This window comes from Mesitornis unicolor, unplaced genomic scaffold (assembly GCF_000695765.1).
Source record: "Mesitornis unicolor isolate BGI_N332 unplaced genomic scaffold, ASM69576v1 scaffold6151, whole genome shotgun sequence".
Taxonomy (NCBI): Eukaryota; Metazoa; Chordata; class Aves; order Mesitornithiformes; family Mesitornithidae; genus Mesitornis; species Mesitornis unicolor.
In genome coordinates this window covers 49859-70271 of record NW_010165725.1, presented here as the reverse complement: position 1 = coordinate 70271, position 20413 = coordinate 49859, and the positions used below count along the sequence as shown (strand labels likewise).

The following is a 20413-nucleotide window of genomic DNA, read 5'->3' as shown; positions in this document are numbered from 1 at the left end:
CAACCTCTTCACTCCCACTTGATACTGCCTTGGCTAAGGATATTGGCTGTCCTTAGCCAAAAGGACACAGTGGCCTCTAAATCTTCAGCTGAGTAGTGGCCATGAACTAGAGGCTATCTACAATCACTGCTTCACAGGACAGAGATCACGCCATGAGCAGGACTAGTTTCTGTTCCTGGACAAATGACCTTAAATGAATGTTTCTAAGTGAGTGTCTTTGGTGTCCTTTAATTGCCCTCAGCATACCAGTCTTTTTGTACTGATGACTTTTTATGTGGCATTTTCCACCCTCAAATTCTATGAGTCATCTGCCAATTTTATCATCAGTAATTCTGTGAGTAATTCCATTGGCATGGTAGCAATTCAGGACCAAACTGTGCAGAACCTCACCAGAAAAATATCCACACGACAATGGCTTGCCATTTACAATTACATTTTAAGCACTTAACAGGATCATGATTGACTTCTTTCATGCCATGTTCATTTTGTAGGTTTAGCTGACAATTAAAAATGCTTTGTCAAGTCAAATGACTTCTAAAAACCAAACCCAAATCAGCTAAATTATTAAATGAATTATTAAATGAAATCAAACATGGAATGTCATCAAAGCCTATTCTGCAGAAACCTTTAGGACTTCAACAGGACTACTCTTCCACTTAGATACCTTGCTGAATGAGGGCCATACACAGATGCTTATAAAAACAATCATGGCAGTGAAAAGCTATTTTAAAAACCAAATTGCAATAAACAGGAAAAAAAACCTAAACCCAACCCCTGAAAACAAACTGTACCAGGTGATGCTTTGAAAAAAAAAGCTTAACAATTTAATGTGCTATTTTCACACTTGACCAACTGATGTCCTTTCGGAGTAGTGCTACTTTAAAAGAGAGCAGCTGATATGAATGCACCAACTGCAGCAGCTTTCAGTTTCTCTCTTTATCCCAGCATTTTGGAAGCAGGCTGAGAAGGCTCAAGTATTGGATTTTCAGCCTGTTGCAAGTTTTGTCATTGTCTGCTTTCTGGCATGTGTAACAACAATTCAGAGACACTCTCTATCTTGTTTACACATGCACTCCCATACTTTTGGGATTAAAAAATTTGTAAACATAGATATTTTCTGTACTGCCACTGAAATTAGCGACATGGAACAAAAGCGACTGATGAAAGACTGCAGCTTTCTGTCACTTGATAAGATGATGGCATTAGCGAGTTGCTGGTAGGCATGTCATACGATATGCTGGCACTTGTGAAGGTTACCAATGCTTGTGTTGAGTCACAAGATTGTTTTTCTATGTCTTCTGAATTCACAGAGATCAGACTAGCGTGTTTTGATCTCCTCCATAACAAAGTCTGCTTTCGCAGACTTCCCAAGTCCTCTTTAAAGTGTGGATTGAAAAGTATATAAAAGAGTGGGTTTAGGCATGCAGGCAGTGGGACAATCACTAGCAGTATTGACTTAATCACTTCTGGGCTGATAAAAGTGAGGTTTAGTAAGGAGGAAAAAGATAAGAAAGCCACAGGACAATAAAGAATGCAATTAGTAAAAAGTAGCAAGGCTATATGTTTGACCATAGAGCAATCCCAAATGTTGTCTAGTTCCCCCTTTTCTAAACTACAGTAGAGCTTTGTATAAGCAATAGTCATTACCAGAAAACAAAGGGAGTTCAGCAATACCAGTGCTACCACGTAGCCCATAGCAGTGGGTTCTCCAAATGGTAGTGGTAAACAAAGTGGAGAAACCCCATACTCACTCCCAGTAAGGAGTGGTATGACTGCAATGATTAGTGCCAACATAAAGCAAAAGAAAATGGCCATTTTTACACCAGCAATGGAGGATTTTGTTTCAAACTTTGTAGCGTGCTTTACAGAGAATGCACGTTCAAGCGCGGCTAGGGTAAGGAGGAAAATGGAAGCCTCTGAAGCAAAAATGGAGAGAAGGCCAGTTATTTGGCAACCAATCCCACTTTCCCACTGTGCTCCGTACTGAGCAAAGCTACCAAACGTTGATGCATCCACGCTAGCCAGTACTCCACTGGCCAACCCCATCAAGGCATTTACAATAGCTATTAAACCGATCAGAAGTTTTATGGAGGACATATACAATGGAGATCTGAAAACCGTAGCAGACACCAGTGCATTGCAAGTAAAGGTCAAACCCACTATGGTCCACACTCCAATTCTGATCAGCCAGCTACCAAACAGATGGTCACAGGGTTTGAAGGGACCTGAAATGACAAAATAAAAAAGGGCAGGGGAAACCCACATAAACTAAAAAATAATGTTGTACTTCTTGCATATTCTCAGCACAGTCAAGCAGTGAATTTCAGTCCAAAAGGGGAGTTGGAAAGTTACTTCCTTTGGAGTAATCTTAGACCTTGGTAACACACTGCTCGTATGCATGTTGCATCACTGGTGCACAAGACTCCTTGTCCCTCAACCTGAATAATCTATGGGTTTCTTATTTTGCCTAGCAGTCCAAGTGCAATGTGAATGTTCAGTTTGTACTTACATGAAGTTCTGTGATGTTTGTCAGTGTGTGTAAAAAGCTGTCACTAAACTAGGAAAGGTTGCTAAGGAGACCTGGTGAAGTGTGATATAAAGTATGTGGACAGATGCACTTTGGCTGCCTTATAACACAGTCCAAGAAAATAGACGCTGTCTTTGCATTTGGAAGTGCTGCTGTTTTGCAGGGGCTTCTGATGACCTGTGGCTGAAGTCAGATCATTATGGTTGAATCCTGCTGTGTATTCTCATAGAACTGAGGTGCGTATGCTGTGCAGCTGAAGCTGAATGCTCTTCAGTCTGAGAAACATTATTTGTCTTAGTACGAGCCAGCTATGCTCTCTCAAAGCAAGTCCTTTACAGTCTGTGCTTTTACAGCCTGTGCTTCTCCATGATGACAGAAACCCCACAGCTGAGATGCACTCCATGTGACTACAGCTGTTGCCATCATGTAGGCATAAGCACCTATGGTGTCAGTTTGCAAGATTTTCTAAGATACCATTTGAAAGACCAGCACGGAAGCTCAATTTTCTCTTGGGTCTGTTGATAACTTGCCTTGAAGACAATGATGTTTTTGTGAACTCAATAGTTACGTTTAGGCCAGAGAAGAATATGCGATGGTCAAATGGTTCTAAATTCTTCGGATTCCTGCCTTTTCTATTCCTCTTTACATAACTTTTAAAAAGTTGGTAATATCATTTGTTGTTACAAAAAAGAATCTTGGCTTGGAATGAATGCTGAAGTACTAGTTGTCACTTGGGGATTTTTTGTTCATGTTTCACAACAGAAGAACGGATAGGGAAAATGCTTGCTGAATCAAACAAGCAAAAACTCATGCCCATGGCTGTTAAAGCTAGCAGTGATCTTTCAAAAACATGTTTCTTTCCCCACCTCAAAGGAAGCTTTCAGTGGAACTGGTGGCCTGTAGCTTGGCAATTCAATCAATGTATTTCTTTTTCCCTTCTGCCACACTGTGAAGCCAGCGATGCACTATAAAGAAAATGACAGTGCTGGGGGTCCTTTGTGATGGACTGTGTACATCAACACAGTGGTGTTTGGTATTTCCTAGGCACTGAACTGAACTGTATGCTGTTCACGAACCTCAACTGTAGGATAACTCAGTGATGTTCAGAAGAATTACTTCAGCTTTGCAAAAGACAGAGCAGGCAAAAATTCTGCTCCCCTTTATCATTTGTGTCTCGGTAGAACAGAGTCTTTGCTCTCTCATTCCCTGGATAAGGAGACAAATTCCTGTGAAAAGGGACCCAGAGTGAGGAACTGCCTGAGGATTGGGTGAAATTTTTGTTACATGTATAGATTAATTTGGTATCTCAATAGTTTTCTGAACTTCAATGAGAAAATTGTATATTATTGTGCAATGTATTTGTATTAATTTCATCAAGTTGTTGCAAAACATCATGTTACTATCCTAGTGCCAGATTCAAGAGTTTGTTCTGAATTTAGAATATTTAGTAATACTGTGCTTGGATCCAGGATAAAGAGATGGATAAAATATTCCATGGGCAGCTTGGAGAAGTCTCACGTTTGCTTCCCCTTGTACTCGTGGGGGACTTCAACTTCCTGGCTATCTGCTGGAAATATAACACAGCAGAGAGAGAGCAGTCCTGGAGGTTCCTGGAGTGTGTGGAAGATAACTTCCTGACACAGCTGGTGAAGGAACCAACAAGGGAAGGGGTCCTGCTGTTTGCAAACAGGGAAGCTCCTGTGGGGGCTGTGATGGTTGGAAGCCATCTTGGGCACAGCGATCATGAAATTATAGTGAAGAGGGGGGTAGATTTGGGCGTTTAGGGAATTGGTTGGCAGAGTCCCTTGGGAGGGACACTGGGCTGGACACTCTTCAAGGAAATCTTAAAAGCACAAAAGCAGGTTGTCCCCATGTGCTGAAAAACGAGCCATTGAGGAATATGACCAGCCTGGCTGAACAGAGAACTTTTGCTGGAGATCAAAAGAAAGATGAGGGTGTAGAGTTTTTGGAAGAAGAGTCAGGCAACTCAGGACTACAAGGTTGCCATGAGGCTGCACAGGGAAAAAACTACAAAGAGCCCAGCTAGAATGGAAGGAGGAACCCAGGAACTACAAACTGACCTCAGTGCCAGGGAAGGTCATCTTGAGTGTCATCATATGGCATGTACAGGACAACCAGATGATCAGGCCTAGTCAGCATGGGTTCAGGAAGGACAGGTCCTGCTTGACTAATCTGATCTCCTTCTATGACAGGATGACCTACTTAGTGGATCAGGGAAAGGCTTTGTCTACCTGGACTTTAGTAAAGCCTTTGACACTGTTTCCCATACCATCCTCCTGGGGAAGCTGGTTCCACATGGCTTGGATAAGCATTCAGTTTACTGGGTAAAACACTGGTTGGATGGCCGGGATCAAAGAGTTGTGGTGAATGGAGTCAAATCCAGCTGGTGGCTGATCACAAGTGGCGTCTCCCAGGGCTCAGTTTTGGGGCTAGTTCTGTTTATAATTTTATCAATTACATGGGCAAGGGAATCGAGTGCACCGTCAGTACGTTTGCAGATGACACTAAGTTGGGCAGGAGTGTCGATTTGCTTGAGAGTAGACAGGTCTTCAGAGGGACCTGGACAGGCTGGGTCAATGGGCCATGGCCAATTGCATGAGGTTCAACAAGGCCAAGTCCTGGGTCCTGCACTTGTGTCACAACAACCCCATGAAAATGCTACAGGCTTGGGGAGGAGTCGCTGGAGAGCTGCCTGGAGGAGAAGGACCTGGGGGTGTTGATTCACAATCTGCTGAACATGAGTCAGCAGTGTGCCCAGGTGGCCAGGAAGGCCAATGGCATCCTGGCTTGTATCATAATAGTGTGGTCAGCAGGAGTAGGGAAGTGATCCTTCCCTGTTCTCAGCACTAGTAAGACCGCATCTCAAATATTGCACCTGGAGGTGTTTAAAAGATGAGTAGATGTAGTGCTTAGTGGCAGATTTAGTAGGGCTGGATTAATGGTTGGATTTAATGATCATGAAGGTCTTTTCCAACCAAAAAGTCTTTTTCTGTGATTCTATCACTCTATCTGCATGGCAGTTTCATACCTGGGGAAGGTGTGCATTGCACTGAATGATGAGCTTTCAAATCTTCTTCAAAGTCAAGAAAAAAATCTTCAAAGTCACGCTCATCTGTAGGGGAGAAAATACCCAGATTTAATACTTTAATTTTCAGGAAAATGTCTTTTAGTACAAATTGCAAAAGGTCTGTGTTATTTAAGGCCTGGTCTTGTCCCTTCGCCTGCCAAACTGCGAGCAGAAGCAGACATATGCCTGCTTGGTTTTGAATTACTGTAGTCAGGATTAAAAAGTTGGCACTGTCACTTCTCTGAAAATAATCACTTACAGGTACATTCTGCATTACACAATTTGCAGTGTGATGACTGCCTAGGAAGGAGTTTAAAATATAGATTCTGCTGTTGTATCAGGCTATTAAGAATTAACTCAAGTGTTTCTGTGTTGCTTATGTTATTGCTCTACCATGTATTCTTGGCTCCACTCTTGCTGGGGCTAGCCCTGAACTCTGAGACTTACTGGTTTGCAGAAGTGGAGACAGCACAGAAAGCAGCAGGTTGGTATAACATGTACATGTGCATCTATGTAACAGGTCAAGTAACAGACCTTGTGCTGAAGGGGAAGAAAAATACAGCAGTCTTCTGTCCTGGAGAGCAGATGCATTCTCTGGTACCCAGGAAGTGCTGGGAAAACATAGCGGCAGCCATGCCAAAGTAGCCACATAAGCTCTGTGACTCATCCTGAAGCATGTAGACAGCAGGAGAGCCAAGGATGCGTTACTACTTCCAAGGCTGGCAAAAAAATGGATCTTTGCTGGCCTGCTCTTGTGTGGGGTTACATAGCAGCACCACTTTCCTGTCTCTCAAAGAAAGGGAAGACTTCACTTCCCACATTATTACAGTTATTATTTAGATGGAAAGATGAGTGAGTGAGATTTTTGAAAGGCAGACCTGAAAAATGAGTTTGCTAAGCACAGGAATGCTAGAATAACATATTATTAGGCAAGAGAGAGGGAGTGGCTGACTCTGTGACTGTAAAAAGTCCTAGATTTGTTTAACATCCCAGGCTGCTCACGGCCTTCAGACAGATTTAAAAATGAAAGATACCGGTTACCTTGAATTTGTAAAAACCCAGTATCCTTCCTGTGAAAGTCATCAACGCTGCTATTCTCATCTTTGTTCCATTGGCTGGAGATTTTGTAGTGGCTCTCACAAGCTCCAAAGGCACAGCACTGATAAGCATAAGGCATTTCCATGACCCTATGGAAGAATAAGGAAGCATGCCATGATACTGGTTTAGCACCAGTTACTGGATTGTACTGTTCCTCTACTGTGAGCACAGAGGAACCTGTTTAAATAACCACGACTGAAAGTAAAAATATCTGTGGGTAAAAATCAGTCATAATAATACAAAATGAAGACTCACAGATATAATTCCACATCAGAAATGCAAATGATTTCTAGGTTAATTTTAGTAAAGGCACAATGAAGTTTTCTTATACATTTTCATGGGAGATAGGAAAGTGGGAGATATGTGCTTTGCAGTTGAATGAATGTTACTCTCAGAGCTGTATTTCTATTTTATGATTCTGACTTATTTTACAGTGTAACTCAACAGTTTCTCCATGTTTCTTTCTTAATGGTTTCTTTCAAAAAAGCAGATCCAAAGATCACAACTTCATCTACCTGCCTAACAGGCAAAACCAAAACATCATTTCCCAGATGGAATTTCTCCAGTTTGGAGAGAATAAGAGCTTCTGGAATTGAAACTTTATCCACCTCTTTCCACATTCAAGTAAGATGGCAAAAATGAGATTGTCTTTTGTGCACAGATCAAGAAAGCAGTGTTCTAAACCAAAGGTGCCACTGAAGAGAAGGTTTTACTTTATTAATTGTCTTTGCACAGTTGTTGCAGGACACTGGATGCTCACTCCTAACTCTTTTAAGATCACTGGTATTTCTAACATATAACTGAGTACAGATCAGTGAGTTTCAATCATTTTGATGGTTTCTTTTTCAGAAAATTGCTCATTTCCAGTACATTTTGAATTTAATTCATTTGGGAATGTGCACATTCTGGGGTAGCAGGGAAGAACTACATATATTCGAGTTCTAAAGACTATCTAAAATATATCTATTCCTTAGATATATTTTATGCTCTGGAAGCAGAGATATTTATTTTGCACACTTTGCCAATAGCACATAGAAAAACCTAACAACTCAACTTAATTTCAAAAGCCCAATAAACCAAAAAAATCAAAGACAAATAAGTTATTAGAAGTTAGTCTGACTTAACTTAAAAGGAATCAAATAGAACTATATCCTCCTATCAGATTACTTTCAAAATGTTAATCATGTAAATTAACCTAATGAGCGTTTCAAGCAACCTCTAAACCCCTTGGAAATCTGCAAAGAAATCAGTCTGAATCAGGCTCAGTGCCAATAGGAATTAAACTTGTGTGCCAGCCAAAAGCTTGGTACCAAGGGTAACAAATGGGATCCTAAGCTCTAAAGTGATTTTTAAATCAGTGCATTTTGGGGCACTTAGATTCTATGTACTTACATTTCTGTTGGGAATTAGCAATGATAATCTGTACCCTTGTACCCAGTGCAAAAAGCTACATAAGGTATTTTAAGGTACTCCAATAAAAGTTCATGGTAACCAAGATCTACCTATCATGCCAGCAGATTAAAATATCTGATTTCTAACTCATTTCTGTGCATGCCATCTTTTAAAATAAGATTATCTCAATTAAATACTTTTGAGTATATTTCCCAGAAACCCTTTTTTAATGAACTATTATTAAATCCATTGACTACTGGACTAACACATAGCTAGTCACCTGGGTTAAAAACAATCCCAGTTCCCAACTAGAAATGCCCTTTTTCTGAAAAAAATCCTCACAAAAAACTACATAAAAACTTATCAAAAGAAACAGTGACAGTTCTGCAAGATGATCACTGCAGCTTGTGACTTCAGACGTTTTGGAAGACATTGATACAGCTGGGGAAATAAACAGCTAGTGGATATTTCAGGCTCAAGCGACTGACAGAAGTGTATTCTCTGATTATTCAAACAGCTCTATGTACATAATAATGATGGACTTCCAGATGCTGTTGGGCTTCTACCAGCCTGTTGACCTGTCATACACTGGAAATGTGGACCTCTCAGACTGGTTTGGTCCACTGCTTTGATGAAGTAGTCAAAAAACCCCACCGCTTTTAAATTATCTTTAAAGAGGAAGAATCCCATTTCTCATCCTTTCTGTAGATCTTTCTGGCATCCTTTGATAAACTTGAACCGTTTTGGGTTTTTTCCCCCCCTGGGTTACTAAGATGTACATATAGGCCTCAAATTGGCGAATGCCTCTGAAGCTGTGTGCAAAGCGTAATTGCACAGAATGACTGGGCTCCAGAACTTAGAGGATAAAGCATATTTTGCAATGCAGATAAATTAGTATCAGCTCTTCTTGGTGACAGAGGAATTTCTTTCTTGCAAAAGCTACTTTTAACAACAACCAAAAAAAGGCAGCAACTCTCAGCCATATAATGCTGGAAGCAGTCCTTTTTATGGCTGGGGCTTATTTGAAGTGTGTGATTAGATCTGGACTTTGTCAAACTAAACTTTTAGAAACACTGGCTAAATTTATTTTTATATACTACTTATCTTTCTGATGATATCTGTATCCTTGATAACAGAGACTTTTCCTGCAGCAAGAAATGCCTCTTTTTTTTCTGTTTTTAGATTAAGCAGTGAAGAACATAAGATCATTTTCCACCTCACAAAGGTGTGAGGTTCACAATGAATAGGAAGGCACAGTTATGCTGGATGGAGCAAATCACTGAATTCTTTACAGCACTGAATCAAAGCATCAGATAAAGAAGGAAGGAGTGGTTGGCAGCCGGACTTTACTTCCTCATAGCTTGCCATTGGGCTCAGCTCTGTAGAGTGTTCTTTTGCCATTGCTGAAGGTGGGGCAGAGGATGCTCAGCTCTTTGATGTGTCTGTGTATTGAACAGCAATGACCCATTTAGATGAGCAGGAAGCTTTTATACAGGAATTTGTCTTTAATGTTGTAACCAGTGTCTAGTTCCAACAATTACAAAGGGTGAAATTTCATTTTGTTTTAGATCTCTGTTCAAGTTTGGTGCTTCATGCATTGTCTGTGCAGTGATCCAGTGTGAAGTCCTGGCCTCATTTTGATTCATGGTAAAAGTCCTGCAGACTCAGGTCAGCATTTTACCTCATTCTCCCCTGACTGGATATAATTTGTTCTTACAGATGTTAATCAACTCTAGATATATTAATAATACTTTTATACCTTTTTCTTTAAAGACTTAAGCTACTGAAGTAACTGCCCAATCTCCTCTGTGACATGGTACAAATACTGACTTTATTAACTCCTTAAGTTTCCTAATCTTGGAATTATTTTTTGCAGCTCTTCTCTCAGTTTATATTAACATGCCATCACTGAAGTGTTCTAGTGTGGATCCCTCCAGTGTATGCAGAGGTCTAATGATCTCCGCACTTCTACTCATGACTCCCTTGCTGATAACTCCAGGCATTCCAGTCCTTTTCATTAGTGGTAACATCTCCTTGAGTTGTCTGCCTGCTAAGACCCATTGAGACTTTTCCAGTGCAAAAGGAAAATCTAGTAAGGACATAAGGATGAAGTCTCCTTCCTTGGAGATGTTCAAAAGCTGTCTGGATGTGGTCCTGGGCAACCAGCTCTAGGTGGCCCTGCTTGAGCAGGGGGTGATGGAAAAGATGACATCCAGAGGTCCCTTCCAACCTCAATGATTCTGTAATTCTGTAACTATGTGCACACTTTTCAATTGTTACAAATTTTAACCTTTTAGAGTAAAACATGGAAAAAAACAAGTTGCACTTGGCATCCTCTAATTAAAACATAAAAACCAAAGGAGACTTAGGGGACACTCCCAAATACCCTGAAGTCAGAGGCAAAACTCTCTACTGTGATTTCTCTGGAGTCATCCAGTAACAGACAGAGCTGCAGACAATCTCTGTAAAGAACATTTCCTTCCTGTATCACAGAGCATCCAGCAGAAAATTACTAGCATCAATATGTTTTAGTAATAATGTCAAAGTATTATCTGAATCTCAATAAAAAATTATAGAAAAAAACATGTTCAAACAAAAGAGGTCAAATATTTTGGAACTTAAGAACTATATTCTTCCCTTGATATTTTCTGTGTTCTCATTAAATATAATGGAAGTTCTGTAAGCACCATTGAGTAGAAGAACATATCACTAAGCTGCTAGCAATGTTGATTTAACAGCTTTTGAAACATATCACCAGGAAGCAGATGTGGCTTATATTAAGCAAGTACTGGGGTTAATATTTTAAAACCCTTCATAGTTTCTTCAGTTAAAAGTGAGCATAATAAAAGAAGTCTATCAATTTTATCATATTTGCTTTAGTTTTAATAGCACAGATCAAAGACTGACAATATGAAGTAACATGCGTTACACACTGACACACCTTCCATTGCACATGAACACAAATGTGGCTTATTAGTTCTAATGATATACTCACTTGAGTTCTGGAAAATTTTCAGATGATATCAAACTTTGTAGGGCATGATTTCCTGTTAATTTTAAATGAGTTAAACCATGTAGCCCCGTCACAGGAAAAGAAGACAAAAGGTTGGATGACACATCCCTGCATAACAGCAAATAAAAATCAGCTTATGGACTTTCATTTTTTTTTCTTCAGCACTAGAAGTATCATATTGGATAAAGAGGTTAAGACTTTTATAACTCAATCAAAAATGACTTCATTAAACAGAGGCCCCAGTCAGCAGAGCAAATCTGCAGCACTATTCAGGAGTATGCACCTATGTGTCTAGCAGAAAGCTAACAGTAATACCTCACAGTTAGCTAAGTCCCTGTTGCCAAATTTTGATTCCAAATATTCATAGTGCCACTTTTGAGACTAGCAAGTGAATTTACAATCTGTTCATTAGACTGTTCAAATTAAAGGGAGCCAGTACCAGAACAGCTTCCCACAGTTTAAAAGATCTCCAGTGCTAGAGGGCACAGCTGCCCTGAAAGCTCCACAGGTCAGGTGTACCGGGAAGATGCAATTTTCAGGGTAGGATGGGTCTAGGCTGGAGCAGATGAAGGTGACAATTTTAAGCTGAGGTTTGTCTGAGAAACTGAAGAAATACAACACAGAGTATGGATATGTAACCGGGAAAGTAAAACCAGTGAATGAAAAATTGACTGTGATGAAGGAGAAATGGTGAAGTAATGAAAGAGGGAGAAGCCCAGAGGTATTCTATGCCCTGTTTCTCCCTCTCTCTTCAATTTATTCTATAAGCTTTTTCAGTTCTCTTCACAATTATCTGCACTGCAATACTTAAGATGTTCAACAGTCGAGAAGGAGGAAGAAGGGGAGCCTAATACTGCTGAAATGTTTTTATGCCCAAGGGTTAACAGCAAAGTTACTGAAATTTAAGGGGCCAGACATAATATAAGAGGTATGCTCACAGGGCAGGTCTTCTATCCTTTCTGGTTTAGTGTAGGTGCATGTGTGTATGTGCGTGTCTTCCTGCTCACAACATGGTTCACAAAAGGTGAAATTCTGGTCCTGCTGCAATAGGAGAAATGACTACTGACTGCAGTGAGACCAGGGTTACAGACTAGCATTTTGAAGAACACTGGTGCACTGTGTTGCTGCATGTAAGTTAAAGGGCTTTTTCTTTAACCCTCCCTGACTGTTCTGTGCTATTGACCAAAGCTACAATTTACTGCTGGCAGCATGATGTTCCCTCACCCTTTCTTCTGTAGGAAAGTCCTGTGGAGGACCCCCAGAAAGAGATGCCATAGGCAATATTCTCTTTATGGATATTTTTCAGTGCACCATTCAGAGGCTTTGCACATCAACAGAAATACCCCTTTCCAAATTTGGGTTTCCCAGCAGTTACTGGATTATCTGTGAATAGATGCCCAGCAGTGTATCTTTGTGACAACCATGAAGCAGGATGACTCCAGAAAAATTGTCTTTCTCGTCTTTCCCATACACCCAGTGTCTCAGGTATTCACCATGAAGAGGCATTACAATGACAGTGGGAAACAGGAAAAAGTAAGGACTGAGAAGTGTTTGTGAACAAGGCCTGCAAAGCTGGACTACTGATGTTCTAACCATTAACTACTTTTGCTGAAGCTACTAAAGAAGAAAATCTATTCTATCAAATGAGGAATGATGAAATAAAGATATATACTGGAAAATGTTTCTTATTTAATTTTTGAATCCAATTCCTTAGTCCTGATACACAACAAGAAATATTCCCCACTGCTAAAAGAGACTAAACTGGCAACACGTTGAATGAACAAAGGCAGATACACTAATATGCTTCATGGACCCCAAATCACTCTGATTACACAGTACTATACACAGCTTTGCCATAATACCTATGGGAGTTGAACCACAGGAAAGCAGGCATTTAAATATGAATTCAACAGACCAGAAGATTAGAATAGAGAAAGCCTAAATTTCTGCTGAGTGGGGCACTAAGTTGTTAACTTTTCTGTATGCTCTTGCGAGAAAAATGTGAAAATTTGAATGTAGAAGATACACAAATACTTACAGTTTGATCAGAGATGGTAAAGAGGAGAAGGCATTGGGGTGAATAATTTTAATTTTGTTCCAAGCTAAATCCCTACAAGAAAAGTGAGTGGAAAATTACATACCCACTGAGTGAATATGGAAGTTTTCAAACACTTGATTAGGAGGCCTAAATACAAAAAAGGTATTAATTACATGCAAATATTTTCAGTAAGCTTCTGTATATCTCATAGTGCAAAATCTTTTTTCAGTTTTTAAAACATGTTAGTCAGTTAATTATGTTAGTTATTAAGCTGAAAACTTTCTCTAGAACTTCTTAATGCCTTCTGCAGTCTGACACAGTTATGTTCAGTCTGTTTCTCAGCTTCCCAAGGCAGTGGAAAGAAGGGTGGTGTATATGGACTACTTCTAAGAAGTCCTCACGATGTGACTAAGAACAGAAAATCCATTGTCAATAGGCTTAACTTCCTAATCTCAATCTTCATCACACTTGAAAAAAAAACCTGAAAGCAACTCTTAAAAACGTGTGTGGGGCTGATCCTGCAAAAACTTACGCCCATGAGTAATTTCTCAACAAAATTACTCTGCTAGCATATGCATCTGTGTGAAAACTATAAACTGACACATGATTAGAATCTGTTTCTTAAGACACTGTTCTCTATAAAAAAGACTTCATGCTCCCTAAAACTGATTATTACATGAACCTGCCAAGACATACTAGCTCTGGCTCAGTATCTCTCTCAATTGAGAGAGCAGAATATAATAGAATAGTTCAGATGGAAGGGACTCACAATGATCATATTATTGCTCTCTACAACTACCTGAAAGGAGATTGTAGTGAGGAGGGTGTTGGTCTCTTCTTCCATGTAACTAGTTGTAGGACATGGGGAAATGGCCTTAAGTTGCGCTAGGGGAGGTTTAGACTGGTTATTAGGAAAAAAATCATTACTGAAAGAGCAGTCAAGCACTGGAATGGGCTGCCCAGGGAGGTGGTGGAGTCCCCATCCCTGGAGGTGTTCAAAAACTTGTGGATGTGGCACTTCAGGACATGATTTAGTGGGCATCGGGGTATTAGGTTGACAGTTGGACTTGATGATCTTAGAGGTCTCTTCCAACCTTAATGATTCTGTGATTCTGTGATCTAGTCTGACTGCGAAATATTTCGAAGCAACAGCTTATATAGCTACAAGTTTACATCTTTGTATTCATTGCTGCAGATGCTAAACTTCACAATGTTTGTTCTGCTTTCACAGTTATGACCTAAGGGATGAAAGATCAAATAAAACCAGAAACAAGCACATTTTGGGGCAGATAGTGAGCAGACAGGGTATACCCCATGTTTTTGAGAACACAGGTGAATGGCTGTTAGGGATGTACTCACAGAGACCGAAGAGCAGCCAGTTGCCGAAATGTGTCTGCTTTGATTTCACCAATTTCATTGTGATGCAAGTCACTGAAATAGCAATAAAAATCTCCTCAGTTTCAAAGGCACTTGAAGGACACTTCAAGGTGTTTTATATTGTGTTTATAATCCACTTCAATATAGTGTATGGGTACGTGTTTGGGATATGTCAAATAAGCCAGCAATAACCAAGTTAATGACACTTAAACAGATTTGTATATAGATGCCTCTTTTTAGGCTTTTTAAGACAGTCTGATGCTTACATTTTTTGGAGTTTTTTACATGCAGTAAAACAGGGTAAATCTTCCAGCAGGTTATAAGACAGATCTCTGTAATACACAAGAAAAGAAAAGATTAACATCAAAGTAACGTTAAAAGAAAAAGATCTTTGTCTACCTTCATGGTCAATTTAAAATAACTTGGTTTTATCTACACTCACTGAATAGAAAGGTGCAAACTCAGTTACCATCTCTCATCTGTTAGATTTTGATTTCTAACTGAGGGGAGAGAAGGGGAAAATGCAAGATGTATTAACTCTGTATCCTACGTTTGCAAATTCCTTGCATTGTCTGAAGATTTCCTGCCTGAAAAGTAGACTACTTCTGAGTGTTGCACAGTAACAACATTGGCCATCTGCTCATATGGAATACTGGATCTGCTTCACAGTCTTCATATTCATATCCATCATGTTTGAATTCCATTTTAAAAACCCCAAACATTTAAAATAATCTATTAAGTACATATACTCATATTTTTTCAGAAAACGTCCTGTATTTTTCTTGTAATAATCACAATGGACTGTAATCAGCTTTCCATTCTATAGTTTTAATTAAGCACTATTGCCTCTGATCCTTAGACAGTTATATCTTATAACTGAGGGAAGTGGTTAAAAAACGTATTGGAACTAACTTTGAAATCAATCACTACATGGAGGAAAAAAAACCTTAAAAAGACTTGAGCCAAAACTCAACAAATTACAGAATAACTGAAACATCTGGACTGATTTATAGTATAATACAACTAATCAAAACCAAGCACAGGCAATTTGCAGAAATTGGAGGGGAAAAAACAGAAGAATCAAACACCCACCCCCATCACCCAGCGGTTTCATCCTATATATACATCTTGCTTGGGGAAAACTGAATGGGAAAGAATATGGAAAAAAAAGCTTATGCCTGTAATTAGGAAAAACATCATTTTCCACAGTTATCCAGTATTGTAATTTAAGAGAGAATTTTCACTCCTGCTTCAAATTCTTTAAAACTGGTTCATCTCCACCCATTTACTTCCTTGGTAAAATTTTATTTTTACTGTTACTATTCCAACAGGGGCACTTAGAATATTCTGTATCTGGTTTGTGGTAGTGGTGCAAGTAATGACCGTGTGTGTTTTTAAGGTATTCTGCTATGCTTTTACTATGCACAAAGACTACCATCAATATATGTATATTTTTTTGTTACAGCAGGGAAGATTACAACTTCTATTTCTCTGTTTTTGTATTTTTCACAGGTACTCTGTGGTCAAAATCAGATATGACAGAGGACAATTCAAGTGAGCTGGAGGCATTTAAGCCAAAGTAAAAGATTTTTGGTATGTCTGGTGGACTGTGTCTATTCTGTCACATATAGATTTGTGACTTAGGTCTTCTTAACACTATGTTATCAGCTTGAATCTGGTACATACTGATATTCTTTCTTCACACACGGGAAAAAAACCAAAGACAACCCAAGCCGAAACCCTTCTCCCCTCAGTTTCTGTTAGAGCTCCAGGAAATATTTTACTTGTTTATTTTTAAGGATTTTTTTTCTCACTTTGATAAAACATGAGGCTCTTGGCAGCAGCAGAGGGCAAGTGGTTTTGGTTCCTGTGCTGAGGTGCATACCCAGCTGTGCTAAGGGTTGTCTCTCGAGGGCTGCTGGGACTGTGTTCTCACATGCAACTTTACTAGAGGTGCGCAGACACCCAGGAAGCCTCTGTCTACATTAATATATTCACATCTGGATGTACTGGTGGCTAGGTAAGGCACACAAATTGTCTTTCAAAGCAGTGTTTGCGCTTGTAGTGTTTATACATGTATCTGAGTCAGGAAGTCTCTTCAAGATTGCAGTCTCCAAGTAATTTCTGGGGTTCAGCACACCATTACACTTCACAGCAGAGGCAAAACTAATGTGCAAACATAAATGTGGGCTCAGCAGGCTTCTTCCAATCTGATGGGAATGGGGAAAGAGCAACTGAGTACAAGAAATTGCTGTTAAATTGGTTCCCCACCCTTTGAATATCAGCTTTCATAATACAGGGTGATACTCAAAAATAAAACTGAATTTCCAATGGACAGTCCTACTCTACTATGAACTGTACAAGTTATTAATTACTATTGTATTTATTTGCCTTCTGTTTTGAGATTATTTATTGGTTTTGAATAATATAAGACATATTTAAACTTAAGCCTGTGTGCAGACTTTCTTCTGGCAACAGACTCTGTTTCTGCCTTTCATCATTCTGGAAATGATTATTTTGAGTCCATCAACTAAAACTTAATTTTTTCTGGAAATGTTCATGACATCCACACTGGTATTCAAATAATGTGCTATAATTAGTGCTATTTCAATGTTGGCCAGAGAACTAATACCAAATACATTCCTAGTGATGTAATACGTAGAGGAAAGTGCTGTTGGCTCATTCTCAAAGAAGCGGACACAATGATTACTTTCGTTAGTGATTAAGCAAACTCCAAGGAATTCTCCAAGCTAAAATAGTATTGGCTATTTAGTATAAAAACTATGGCCCAACTATGCCGAGGAATAGTCTACTAAAATTTCAGTCAGCTACTTATGTCTGGTTGGAAAAGAAACTAAAAAAAAGAGCATAACGAGGACTCAAATCTGCACTCCTTAGTTATATTTTCCATTCACTTCACTGAATTATCTGCATTAGTGAGGAAAAAGAACCCAGACTACTATAAGAAAGACAGAATGAATGAAAATAAGGTAGTTATGTTTTTTTTAAACAAAATCAAGAACCATTTTACCCTTTCCTAAAAATACGCAAAGTAATTATCGTTTTCAGCAACGTATGGGAAATCCTGACTGATAAGTAGGTTGTGAACTTTTTGAGTAAAGTTCCTGAGCTGAATTCCTGAGAAGTAATGTGATACACAGAAATAGCAGCAATTGGGTAATTCTGAAATCATAATGATTTCATTTATCCATTAATCTCTTGCATTAATGTAATGTTAATAATCTTACTGAAACGTACAGCACTTGGAGATTAGGCAACTGGTCACAAGCTGATCTGGGGAGAGAGGTGATCTGTGCTCCTGTAAGTGTCCTGTTGAAAGTATTCATAAAAACAAACAACTTTTTAAAGATGAGAAAACAAATCTATTTTTTAAAACATTCTTTAGAATAAGTCAGTATCCAAAAAAAACCAAAACAAAGCAAAACCAACTCTTTCGCACTTACAAACTCTCCAGACTTGTAGTCCCAGTCAGATCAGGAAACTCTGTTATCTGTGAAGCGCCATTTAAAGTTCTGGAATATAAAGACATCATTTCAATACAATTGTGGTGAGGAAAGTGTGGGACAACCGTAATACTGCAATATATAAAGACAATTAAAATGCAAAAGTAAACACATACAGAGTTCTGAGTTCTGGTAAGTGTTGAAAAGCAGATTTTCCAACCAACTGGATAGGGTTATCATAAAAATGTCTGCAAAAACATGATAAAAAGACATTTTATGAATTTTTTTTAAAGATTTCTGATATATAACATGATTATACTATAAGGAAATGAGTAAAGCCTCTATGATGAATTACATACGGTACACCTCTGGTTGTAGCAGAGGTGCACCTCTGGGGTTTTCTCACTCACTAATCTATATCCATCAACCACATTTCCTATTTTAAATATTCAGGTAGTCATTGTTTTCTTGGTTTTAAAGCCAGAAGCCAGTCAACAAAATATTTCCTCTTTCTCCCAGGTTTGCCAAGATAGAAATCCAAATATGAAGAACTTTGTTACGATTTGAGACAAATTTAAGGTTAGCAGGTGAAGCAGTCAGAACTTCACCTACTCAGAAGAAGTTCCCTTGCACTTTCAAAGTCATGCTGCTTTTGTCCATAGAATAATATTGCTCAAGTCACTATTTTTCTTACATTTTTTTTACAATTTATTTGGAGGTTTGCCTGTTAAATGCATTCTCATGTAAAACTGGAACTCAGACTGGAATCCATCAAGAGTAAGTTTTGCTGGCTTCTACATTGCCAGTAATGCTAAGAGACTTAGAAGAAATAGTTCAAATAAAAGGTCAAAGGCCAGAGATCACTATTCACTTCTCTTAAACAGGGCATGCAAACTGCTATTCTTTCCACAAAATAGGAAAGGTAAGAGATTGTTTGCTTGTATAATGAGGTACTACACAGCACGTTCACAAGAAGAGTTATTTGACAATTAGCCATAAATATGATACGTAGTTCCAAATTCTGAATAAGAAGAGTCATTGAAAAGACTCTTATCACTTACATTGTAATAAGTGATGGATTACCCACAAATGCACGCTCAGGTATTGACTTGATGTTATTGCTATGAAATCCCCTACAAAAGGAAAAACGGTTAGCACAGTAAGAAAAAAGAAAGTGAAGGCACAATTTGTAATCATGATGCATAAAAAATTTTCTTGTTTGTAATAAGAGAAGTGTCTGCATGTAAAAGTATGCCCTTGTTTTCTGGAATAAGACAGAACTGAGAAAAGCAAAAGAAGAGAAAAGCAACGAAATAGCTGGAATTCTGCACTTTTCTAAATGAACAGAATCATTCAGATTAATTAAACTGCAAAATGGCATTTTAAAATTCAGACACCCTTAGTAGGAAACTGCTTCATAGCTGTAAGTCATGTATCTATGAATCTATGTGTTTATGTATGTAATGTAAATACACACAGTCATACACGTATATGAACTAATAACATTAATAGTTAAATATAAATAAATAAATAACAAAAAAATAGTATATATTTTCCCCTATACTTGTTAAACTGCAACTATTTATCTTGCTGGGATAGTAATGGATTGCATAAGTTTATCAAGTAAATTATTTCATACATTATATTGTAGTATGTGAGCCTCCCACAACCACCTTTTTGTTGAAATATCTTAAACATGGACATGAACAAACTATCCAATGTAGTACTGCCTGCTCGATAGAGGGGCCAAATCTTTGTCTCATCATTAATTACTGGATTTTATTCATATGAGTAATTCTCCATTGTGAAAAACAAAAGAAACAACTAAGATTTCAAAAGGACAATGATGATTTGTGTGGGAAACTCCCATTAGTTCAGTCGGGTATGAAAAACGTTTTCCAGCTTAAATTTATGCATTTAGAAAGCCTCAAATTGTTCACTGATGCAAGCACACTTGGCCATTACTTGAACAGGTCCCACATTATTGGTTTGACTTGTTTAGGCATTCTGTAACTGCTGATGAGCTACAGAGCAAGGCTCTAAATCCCTAGTCCTTTTGCACGCAGTAAAAACAGCATCCATGCAGATGCAGACTCCAAGCAACATCAGCATCCCATATAATCTATAACCAGTAAACAGGCTGGTTTTGTGGCTGTCCTTAACGGGATTCTTTGCATGGCAGAAAAGCTGAGGACATGGCATGACTACTTCCCAGAGCAGTATCTGGCAGTATCTAGATAGCTACTCCTACAGCTAAGACCTTGAATTGCAGAGCATCTGGGACAATGGTGTCCCTGTACCATCAACCAGACGTGGCCCTGACTTGCTGGCCACTTGCCAGCAGATCTCCAGCTCTGACTGGCTGCTTTGGATGCCTCTAAGCTGTAGACAAATGCCACAGTCTGAGTCTTCAGTC

At 38.9% G+C, this 20413-nt stretch overlaps 1 protein-coding gene across 1 annotated transcript in view; it reads right to left on the bottom strand.

Moving 5' to 3' along the window:
• Positions 1-1134: 1134 nt before the first annotated feature.
• The window catches only part of LGR5 (leucine-rich repeat containing G protein-coupled receptor 5), a 51482-nt gene continuing 32203 nt past the window's right edge, over positions 1135-20413 (bottom strand). The window contains exons 7-17 of the mRNA XM_010194729.1: positions 19059-19130; positions 18174-18245; positions 17998-18066; positions 17792-17863; positions 14800-14865; positions 14516-14587; positions 13157-13228; positions 11101-11226; positions 6657-6802; positions 5577-5660; positions 1135-2225 (exon numbers count right to left, since the gene is read on the bottom strand). Of these exons, the coding sequence (XP_010193031.1) occupies positions 1135-2225; positions 5577-5660; positions 6657-6802; positions 11101-11226; positions 13157-13228; positions 14516-14587; positions 14800-14865; positions 17792-17863; positions 17998-18066; positions 18174-18245; positions 19059-19130 (1942 nt within the window). The remainder of the gene's footprint in view (positions 2226-5576; positions 5661-6656; positions 6803-11100; positions 11227-13156; positions 13229-14515; positions 14588-14799; positions 14866-17791; positions 17864-17997; positions 18067-18173; positions 18246-19058; positions 19131-20413) is intronic.